Source organism: Accipiter gentilis, chromosome 6 (assembly GCF_929443795.1).
Source record: "Accipiter gentilis chromosome 6, bAccGen1.1, whole genome shotgun sequence".
NCBI classification, from domain to species: domain Eukaryota; kingdom Metazoa; phylum Chordata; class Aves; order Accipitriformes; family Accipitridae; genus Astur; species Astur gentilis.
Genome location: NC_064885.1, coordinates 1015798 through 1026531, shown reverse-complemented (window position 1 = coordinate 1026531; position 10734 = coordinate 1015798). Strand labels below are relative to the sequence as shown.

Here is a 10734-nt window from a genome sequence, read left to right as displayed (position 1 = left end):
TTGCCTGAGGTAACGTGAAGCATTTTTAAGGCAATTGGTTCCAGGTAGACTAGTCAGAGGTTTTATTGGTTAGTTTGGTGAAGTGAGATTTTATAAAAACCTTTGTGCGTGCTTCTTAAGCTGGTTCATACGTGGTCCGGGAGAGCGTCGTCTCCAGCGCCGTGCGGAACGTAGATGTGTTGTGTGAAGAAGGCGGCGGTGCCGATGGCTCGCAGGCTTTGCCGTCTCGCTCGCGCTGGGTCTCGCTGAAGCCTCCGCCGTGCGAGTGCTGCGGCAACCCTCGGCCCGCAGACAGCGCGCCTGGAGCGGGAGCTGATGGAGAGGGTTTTGGTGAAGCGGTGTCTCTGGGGCAGGATTTATTTCAGGCGTTGGGTCGTGACCTCCCCCACAGGAGCCTTTCTGCCCCGCGGGGAGGCCGAGTGACTCTTGTTTGTTCTGTGATGGGGTGCGTGAGGGGAGCCCCCCCCCTCCTTTACTGGCCCTGTCCCGGTGCTGCGTTTTCCTGGGTTTTGTTGTGGTTTGGGTGTTTTTTTTCCTTACCTTGAACCTTTACAGCAGACCTAATAAGAACCATCTTGCACTGTTTCTTTACTCGGTACCGTTGGAGCTGCTGGCGCTGAAGGTTGGGCTCTGCGGTGAATCCTCCCGAGTGATTCAGCGTGGGAGTAATCTGTCTGTTGTCTAAGGCAACAGAAAAGTCCTGTGCAGGTGGAGGTGCATACCTGGAAAGCTGAGGCACTGAATGATTCTTGAAGCTCTGTTTTCATATTGGTGTCTTTCAGGTGGTGTGTAGTTTGGTTTTTTTTTTCCTGTGATCTGGCCTTATTTACCTTGAGTGCTACTTATAACTGGGTCAGTGAACTAAAATGGAAATGTGCATTTCTTCATTGATAGAAGAAGAGCAAGGATGTGACCTTGACCATGATGTGGGGGAGAGATGGAACACAGCTCCGAGCAGTTGTGTTCTGTGTAAGCATCGTGCATGGTGTTCCTGAATATCAGGAACAGACCTGGGATAGGCTGGTGAGGGAGACTGACCTTCATTTGGTAAAAACAACTGAATTTCAGGTGCTGCCAGAGTAATGTGCCAGTCAGATGACTTAGCTGGGGTGAAGGGTGTCCCGAGCGTTCGGTACAGAGATGGTGTTAGGATGCAGGTTTTGAAAGGAAAGCCTCCTATATCTTTTCAAACATAGTACCCTTATCAAAAGGGAGAGATGAGGGATTCTAAAATGTGAGTAGCTAAGAGCAATCTGGGTACCTGAAGAATTTCATTTTCCCTTTCAACTTGGTGACGTGATGATGCAGTGAGTGCCTTACTGAAAGCAGCTTTCTAAGTGTATGAGACTAGTTTCCACCAGTTGTTTCCAGTTTTGATATAGCACTGATGGGTGCTACATTTTTGGGCAGAGTTGAATATGGAAAGAAATAATACATACAGGAATTTTGGTCAATGGTGGGAAGATAATGTATTCAGTTGAGCAGGCTTCTTTCTGAACAGTACAACCACTATAGGCAGGGAGGGTTTAATGGGGACTTCTTGAAAGAAGGGTGTAGCTTTTGTCCTATGTCTGATGACATTAAGTGCTGGAAACCTCTCTGGAGAGAAAGCAGGGAGGATTAAAATAGTGTATTTCTCTGTGCTTCCTTCAGGATTGTGGATGTTTTTAATCTCTCTGAAATAATTTCATTTTGCTGCAGTTACTTTTCTCAGGCAGTGGCATACCATTACCTGCCAGTTACAGGACCAGCGCTTCTATGTGGCACTTGTACCTGGGGTGCTAAATCCTGTCTGAGAAGGTGAGAAGGTGGACTACGTGTAACTGTGCGAACTAGGAACAGAGTTGGCCTCACAGAGGTGAGTCGCTTTAGGGCTGGGAGAGCTACAGTTTCCTGAACGTCCAGCCGCCTCCTGGTGTGTCCTCAGCACTAATCTGAGTCAGTTCTATGCTCGTTTTTGTTTAACAATTTGCGAACCGAGTACCTGAGAATACCCAAACCCCAGAAGAGGATTACAGAACCTATGTTCTTAAATGCATTTATTTAACAACTAATGATGGCATTCAAGCTGCTTAGTGGTGTAGCCTTATTAGCTGGGATTTGCATCTTTCAGCTTCATTTCGCATGTTTACAAAAATCCATGGAGCACCTGTGCCCTGCTCACTCCTCCTCCCCCTGAGTGAGATGGAGAAGCAGTGCCCCTCCCTTGAGGCAAAAGTGATTCTGAAGCATCTGTTGATGGACAACGGTAGTTCCTGCTTCTCTGGGTCGGGGCTACTGTGGTTGTGATTCTGGTACGAGTTTTATTACTGCTCTTTTGCAGTCGATGCCTTTGTCCACAGGGGCACTTTGTTAAAGGGTGCACAGAGCAGAGGCAGTGGTTATCTGCACACAACTGCACAGTTCACAGCTTGCTGAAGTGTTCCAGGAACTACAGCACCTTCCAAAACAGTCCCAGAGCTTTCAGCCCTGCTGCTGCACAGGAGTTCTGTAAAACAACCCAGCGCGCACGCACCAACCTTGAGCATCGCTAAGGAAAGTAAGCTGTGGGGAGGTGGGTACTAGACGCAGAGAACAGATAGGTGCGGGTAGAGGAGCTTACTGGGGCACTGAACCCTGCAGCATGTGGCATCAGTACAGTTACAGGTTTAAAGCCTCCAGCTAATCTGTACCTGTTCTGGTCTATTGGCTCCTGCTCAAAAGAACAGAAATGGTGGCTCCAGGGATGCTGTTCAGGTAACGGTATCCAACACCTTGCACCAAACTGCAAAGAAACCAATAAATAAAGTACCTAAAATAATTTAAAAACCTTTTAATGGACTGAAAGACACTAGTAAAAGAAAAATCTTGTAGGAAAGATGCACTGTAGTCATTTATTGATTGCTTTCCAGCAAATTCAGAATTTTTCTAATAGGAGCAAGGTCTTTTGCAGTAAAGACTCCTCCTGCTTTGTTGCCTCTAACAACTCGGAGGCTGCTCCCCTCCTTCCCTCCCCCCCCACCAAGAGTTACAAATACCTGTAACGTAGTACAGGAAACCAAGGGTACAGAGCACAGTGACAGCACTTGTTCTCCAGAAGGTCAGTAAAAGAAGCAACGCAAATTAGCACAGGGTACTATCCATGACAGACAACATGAGAGAGAGAGAGAGAGAGAGAGAGACTGGACTCCTTTGTCAGCACAGGGTGGCTGTGGACCAGCAATCAGAAGTTGTTCTACAGCTTGATCTGTTTGGAAAAAAGGACATTCAACTCTGTCGGCATACCATGGCCCGCAGTGGCCACATCTTACCTGCTTTGTGACTGGCGTGGCCAGGGGAGCACGCACTAGCCATTGACAACCCCCACGGGACATGTGTGTGACAGGGAAGGGGCCATAAGGATTTGTTGAGTGGCATCTGCCATTTCAGTAACATCCATTGCCAGCAATGGACGTTCCCCTGGCAACAATCTCAAAAACCAGTGTGCAAAAAAAGTTAGTTATGAAGGTATTAGCCATAGGTTTCAGTGCTGTGGGAATTCTAGTTTTAATTTAACCCCCCCCTCCCCGAAGCCTAGTAATTTCAGGTTGTGGGAAATGTATGATTCCAGTCTGGTTCAACTTGCCCACCAGGTTAAAGTCCATCAGCTCTGTGTTACAGTTGCTACTGCAAATGAGACCAAGTCCCTATTTCTGACTTTTCCTCCCCTCTTCCCCTCCCCCTTTTTAATAGGGCCATGATTTCCTGCTAAATCACTTCAGTTCAGACCTTGTTTGATGCCATTACCAATCTCTCCTAGGCACTGGGGTTTCCATTGTAATGGAAGTTTGTGCGCTTTTTTAAACATCAAGCCCTCACTCTTTGGATACAGTATCCTAAGTTACTCAGCTGCAAGCAGAGCAGAGGTGGAACTGTAAGTATCATATATATATATATATATATATCTCTCTATCTATCTATACCTTTACCTTGAAAATTAGAATGTGAATGTTACAAAACCCCACTGAATTGCCAAACTGCCAACCAAAAGTAGAAAAAATGGTTAAAGGAATCCAATGGCTATATCCTGATGTAGAAAATGCTGTACATTCCCCCACTTACATACACACATTACAGGCTTCAGTCATCTGAGCGATACAAATATGGCTGCTTAGTTTTCCTTAGCACAAATTGGGATAGTGACTGGGGGGGAAAATAAATCTTTTGGCTTGGAATCCACGTTTTACAAGAACGCTGAGCAGTGGATGGGGCTGGTTTTGTACTGTTTTAGCAAAGCAGTGTCCTTAGTCAACATAAAAATGACCTGAGAAATGTTACATACCTCAAGACAGTTCATTTGGAATTCATATGTACAAAGTAGAAATAACTTGATGATATGCGCACACACACAACACGTACACACACACGCAGGCATGACAGCCTCTGGCTGCGCTCACCTAGGATGGGTCTTTCGTATGCTGCTGCATCCTGGCCACCTTCCCCTTCACGTGGCAGACACAAGCTCAGTCAGACAGATTACATTTCTCAGATTAGTTCTTTGCATTGTGTATTAATTGTACCAGTGCAATAACATTGTCAAAAAAGGAGGAGCTGCTCCAGGGGAGTCCGAGACCCTGGGTCAGATTCAGAAAAGGGTGTTTTAAACTTTTTTTTTTTTTAAGCGAGGTACACATTAAGCAGAGCTCTGTGTTAAGGGGATCTCAGCAGAAGGCATGCTTGGCTCAGCCTCTTTCTCCTCCACAGCTTTGTCCTCTGGTTCCAGCTGTTCGCCACTTTTTATGCTTTCTTGGAGCTGCTGGCGTCGCTGCACCTCTGCTTTAAGGTTCTCCAAGTCTTTTTGGCTGAAGGGGAAACCAGGAAGAGTAGCAAGTATTAGACTAGCTTTAGGAAGCATGAAGCATAGAGACAAGGTAGTATAATACAAAATGCTCCTAGCACTTGCTCTCTCCCTGCCAGGTCCCAGGTCTCAGCAATACCTGAGCCAAGCTCTGTGCTTAGTTTTGAACCAAGAGGCACCAGGACATGACCTGTCAGTGGCTGCTCAGGGCAGAGACACTGAGGTTAATCTTGTCTATATCCAGGCTGCTGGTGGTGCATTTTTTACTATTGGTGATTACTTATATCATTAGAAGAATACAGTCTCAGCGTAGATCATCTCTTTCCACCACCACCCCAATCAAATTTTCAACTAAAAGTCTAAGTGACAATTTATAATAAGTGAAAAAAAAAAAATTAAGAGTAGTGCTGTTTAGGGTGGTCTTAAAGATGATGATAGTCAGCTAGTAGTATGATCTTGGCTAATGTTCTTTGTAAACAAATCCTGTAGAGCTGGGGAAGGAATACCTCCAAGATGTACATAAAGCAACTACCCTGCTAAGCAGCCTCATCTGTGGAAGAGCCAGTGCTGTTCTTCGCAGCCCAGCACTGCTCACTTCATTTCTTTTGGGTAGAGACCACTGACACTGCTTCAACTAACTCCCACTCCGCAAAGAGAGCTAAACAGAAGAATCCCTTTGCTGCCGGGGTGACAGGCTGAGAACAGGCAATGAGGGGAGATGCCAGCTCCCAGCTGCTTGCAGAGCGACCCATGGGCAAGTCACATAATAGTGGTCTTGCCCACTGATGCATCAACTCTCCAGGAAACTTGCCTGATTTCCTTTAGCTTCACAGAGCAGTTTGGGGTTTATGAGATCAGATTGCTGCTACAAGCTCAAGGTTACAGTTTTGAAAGGAACATCCGATGTTTCATGCAATGTTCTTCCAACCAGGAGCTTTTTTATAGTGCCACTAAGGATTGCCCAGGGATGCTGTAGAGCATCCCTTCACAAGTGTTCAGGAGTGCCTTCAGAGGACCCAGCACCTTCAAAAGCAGTTTTTATGCAGAAGTGACAATTTCTGCCATTATTTGCCTAGTGCTGCCTGAAGAGAAAAGGTACCCAAGATCACTGGAAATGCCACATGACTCTCAATGCAGAGGAAAGCATGGGTTTATGCTATTTCAGGGACAAAGATAATACAAAAAGACTACTTGATTTCTAAAGGTACAACACCCAGCGGTATCACTCTACCTTAGTGGAATGAAGAGAATTCCATTGATAATGTTGAGCTGCTCCAGGACACTGGCCATACTGGGAGCTGTGAACTACAGCGCAAGAGGAAAAAAAAACAACAGTTTTAAAAGCCAAAACCCTGACAGAAGAACTCGGAGCTCCTAAGCAAGTCCAGATACCATTTACGAACAGTTTAGAAAAACCTAGGTCCCATATGACACACTAATAGCTGTAAGGTGGCATAATTTATATTTTCTACCTCTTTATACCTATAAGTTGAAAAGCAGCATGCAGAGGTACCCAGCCAGTCACTGTGAGCAACTGCTCCTCTGAACTCTGCAGGACTTCAGTTAAATGCAGTGTAGATGTCAGTTCAAAATGTATTGGGTTATTTTTTTTTCCCTCCAAGTGTTGTAACAAAGGTAAAATCTTTATTACTATTTTATGTGTTTGAGCCTCTTAGCTGGACAGTATTTCCTGGACTTGACTGTTTACTTGACTCAAGGTCCTTATGCTCAAATTACTCTGCCATAAACTCCTCAGTTCTGTACCCAGTTCTTTGCAGAGAGAAGAAAACCCAACCACTCCCACAGAGCACTATCCTCCCTGCCTTTTCTACCAGGAGGGAGTCTCTGCAGCTGGAAGCCTCTTTCCCAACCCACTGGCTTGCAATCCTCTGGCAGCTGCACAGCATGACAGGGAGAGCTCCCATCACACAAGTTAGTGCATACTCCCCTAGATATGCCACAGCCGGGCTGGTGTGATCTGCCAGGTGCACAGGCGGATAAGAGCAGCTGGGTTTGGCCCAATAAGGCCAATCTGCTCCTGCTCTGTGTACGGCAAGGCAAGACAGGCCCCCCCCACGCTCCGCTTTGCTGCCCAGCCTCCCTGCACCACAAAACCCTTGGAAGGAGAACAAAGCACCTGGTGAAAGATGACAGCATTTTTTAGGATGAGGAAACTGAAGTACTTTTGGATTGAGCAACCTGCCCGCAGCCAGTGAGTCAGCGGAGGGGCAGGTTTGTGTGTAGGTGTCCCAGGCTCCCACACTGTGAGCTGCCCAGCGCGTCCTTACTGAGTTCCCTGGGTGCCCTGCAACGCACTCAGCTGTGCCCATCTGCCTGAGCTCGGGAGAAAGGGCCAGAGCCCAGAACCACTCTTTTCAGAAGCGGAGGGGACAAATGTTCAGTCCACATTGGTTACACTGTGCTATGTCTGCCTGAGCCTCTTGCTTTTGCAGGGACCTCCTGCCCGCAAAGGGTCTGCAACTGGCACAGCCATTACCACCTCCTGCATAGGCAATGTCTGCATGCATACACTCATGTGTCCTTCAGGAGCAGCTAAACACAAATCTCTGCCTTCATGATAAGTATCCTCAATTGCTTTCATTGCATAAAGGTTACCTTAAGTGGCATGATGTTCGCATTGGAGCCATTCTTGTAAATCTCATTCATTGTGCGTTGAAGAGCGACTGCTTGCTGAGTCAGGTATTTCAAGTACTCAGAGCTCTCTTTGGTCTTTTCATGGTGTTCTCCAAGCTAATCAGAAAAGGGGAGAAAAGGGAAAAAAGAAAAAAAAAGAAAAAAAGGGTACAACATTACAAATCGGAACAGGAGCCAAACAACCAGGGTGCACTCCTAGTCTCTGCTAGCTCAACATCCTTATAGAAACTCATCAGAACTGGATTTCACCTGCCTTGGCATTCAAAAAACAAACAAAAAAATTCCTCTAGGAGCATTATTATCAACATTACACATTTCCATCAAGTAGGAGCATGTTAGCAGGGTGAGTGGCATTCCCTCTACCAGGCTATGCTTTCAGCCAGTGAGATGGCGCTGAATCACTGTGTACAACTGCAGACGTGTTCAGGCAGACCCCAGGCTGATGCAGAAGTTTCACTGTGCAACAGCAAGGGCTGCAAGCAAGCAGAAGGTATTGCCCATGAAACAGCTCAACTACCAAACTAGTTTTGATCTGGTATTTAAAAGACAGGTGGTGCAAAAAGTGGAAAGAACAAACCAGTTCTTTCAGTGCCATGCCACAATATGGGGCGATGCCACCAACAGAAATTTCTGTCCAGCAACACAGGTACAGCAAGAACAAACTTACAGGAAGTCTATTCAAACACTTTTGGCATAAAAGCAGTCAATTGTTGTACAAGGCAGCAGTCCTACGCCATCCCTAGAAAGACAATTCCCTGGCATCTGCTCAGAGCTGTTTGTAAGAAAGGGCTCCCCGAGTTCCAAGTTGTAGCACTGTTTTGCAGTGGTACTGCTTGTTTCTGGCAGTAAAGTGATATGACACAAATTAACGGCACCCATGCTCATTACCTGGTTTTTGTAGATGGTGTAGCCTTCCTTCTCGTGCTGCAGAGCTGACCGGAATTCTGCTTTGCTCTCATACACTCGGGCTACCAAGTGGTGGCTGAGGGAAGGGAAAGGGTTTAGAGGTACTTTCATGAAGAAACATTTCTGCACTACAGTGAGCATGACTTTAACATAACAACATTTAGACTAAAAGTCTTAATGTCAGTGTGAAAGGAGACAGACACTGGACTCTAAATACAGCATGCTGGCAGTTGCTTTTCCCCACTCTGTTTGGAGATTAATATATTACACTGATTTAGGTTGGATTGTTGTTGAAATGCTGAGAAGTGACCTACAGGAATAAAGACTGAACTGGGGATTTTTTCCTCCTGCACCCAGGAAAGCTGGAGACCACAGCAGTGAACTGAATGGAGACAGCACATTTACAGGAACATCTCGGGACTAGATTTGTTAACTGAAGAAGGAAGCAGGCACAAGCCCTTACCCTTCAATAGGGTCTTTTTGTTTCTTAGAAAGCAAACGTGTGAATTACTTGATTATTCACAGACTAAAAAAAACTTCCAGCACAGAAACAAACAGCAAAACAGTGGCAGAGCTGGGACCCAAGTCACCTGGGCTCTCTCTAGTTGGGAGAGCTGACTTGGCTTGGACTTTGCTTCCTTAGTGTTTCTGGAATGAAAAAAAGATTTCTGGTTTTGGCAGTGTTACTCTGTGGGAGGTGATTAATCTCATCAAGCATCCCAGTGCTACTAAGGGAAGGCAAGATGCTTTCTGCAGAATGCATATCCATCAACTGCTGGAAAACAAATCAGACTCTTGTGGGCGCTTAATAAGATTTATTTTCACCCTGACGAAGAACAGATGGGTTGCAATGTGGTAGTAGTAATTAGGAGTGGGCCACTGCTTGGTTGATAGTGAGCCAGTTTTGCATTCAAGGACAGTGCATACAGCCCCAAAGAGCAGTGGGTATTTAGAGCAGATCCTAAAGGTGCCGACCACTCATAGCTCCCTTGGAAAAAAGGAAGCCATGCAGTATTTTATTCAAATACAAGGCTTTATGGTAAAGGACAAAAGCAAATTATATGCTTCTCAAAGATAGCTCCCTGAGGGCTGAAACAATTAAATACAAGTGTTTACGTATCGTCCCAGTCTCCCAGTATAATTACATTAGCCTCACTCTCCAACCTTCAATTGCCACATATATTTTTCTGCTGAGAGTCTACAAGGACCAGGGTCATCTTGACAGATTTTGGAGGCAGTCAGCATTACAGCAGATCCCACAATTAACTTTAAAAACGAGGGATCTCTGTCTTTCAAGACGACAACCTTGGATGCTGCACCATGACATTGACTCATGCAGCCCAGCAGTCCCAAGGAGTCTGACAGCAGGGGAAAGACTGAATCTCTAGTTTAACAGGGTACAGCTGGACACAGCCAGATCAGATCCCTCCCCTATGAGTGCACAGTGAATGTACTCACTCTCTTTAACAGTACGGTGACCCAGCCCAGCACTCCACCCTGCCTCACCTTAGTGCAACTTTCAAAGACTTGGAGCCGTGATACTTGGAGCTGATGGCCAGCGCGTTCTCCAGGAACCGGAGGGACAGGTCATACTCCATAACCCCGTGGAGCACCAAGCCAATGTTATTCTGCATAAAGAAGTCAAGTAGGCATTCGGAAAGCAAATTCAAACTACGCATTTATTGCTTCATAAATACCAAGGCCACAGAGGTATTTTGCTGTTGAAAAGGCTGTAGCAGCCACAAATCCCCAGCGGATATCTCTGTAGCACATAACACATGACAGGAGACCATCCTCCCCCGTGGGAGCTCAGTCCAAACAAGCCAGACAAAAGAGAGATAAGGAACTCTCTCCATTTTATGCAAAGGCAACAAGAACAGGCTAAATTGAGGAATTTGCCCAAGAATTACAGGCGCTCGAACCCACGTCTCCAGCGTGCCCAGCACAGAGCTCCAGCCACACAGGGCTGACCTCACCAGCTACAAAGAGTCAAACTCCTTTTTTCTCTTCTTCTAATAGTACTAACTGGTAGTAACCCAGGGGAGAGGAAGCAGTGCTAAATGTTTATTTTAAATAGCCAGCACTATGGGCATTTTAAAGATCAAGAGGTTTCTTGGAGATTAGAAGCCTGAAGAATCTAAAAGATTACTTACATCTAAGAGTGCCATTTCTGGATGATCCTCCCCAAATACCAACAGCATGAGGTAGCGTGCACGGTACAGCAAGTTCAATGCTGTAGAGAGCTGGCTGTTTGCAAAGCAGTACAAAGCAAGGTGCATCTATAACAAAAGAAGTAATCCAGCATTAATGGCTTTTACTTACTACACTGTAAAGCAAACTAATCTCTCCTTTCTACT

At 45.9% G+C, this 10734-nt stretch overlaps 1 protein-coding gene across 3 annotated transcripts in view; it reads right to left on the bottom strand.

Moving 5' to 3' along the window:
* Positions 1 to 38: 38 nt before the first annotated feature.
* The window catches only part of CLUH (clustered mitochondria homolog), a 45368-nt gene continuing 34672 nt past the window's right edge, over positions 39 to 10734 (bottom strand). For 2 of the 3 annotated variants that reach the window (XM_049801827.1, XM_049801828.1), the window contains exons 21-26: positions 10531 to 10656; positions 9884 to 10005; positions 8360 to 8453; positions 7433 to 7567; positions 6048 to 6121; positions 39 to 4820 (exon numbers count right to left, since the gene is read on the bottom strand). In XM_049801827.1, the coding sequence (XP_049657784.1) occupies positions 4652 to 4820; positions 6048 to 6121; positions 7433 to 7567; positions 8360 to 8453; positions 9884 to 10005; positions 10531 to 10656 (720 nt within the window). In that variant the 3' untranslated portion in view covers positions 39 to 4651. The remainder of the gene's footprint in view (positions 4821 to 6047; positions 6122 to 7432; positions 7568 to 8359; positions 8454 to 9883; positions 10006 to 10530; positions 10657 to 10734) is intronic. The other variant, XR_007506228.1, reaches the window with a different exon arrangement.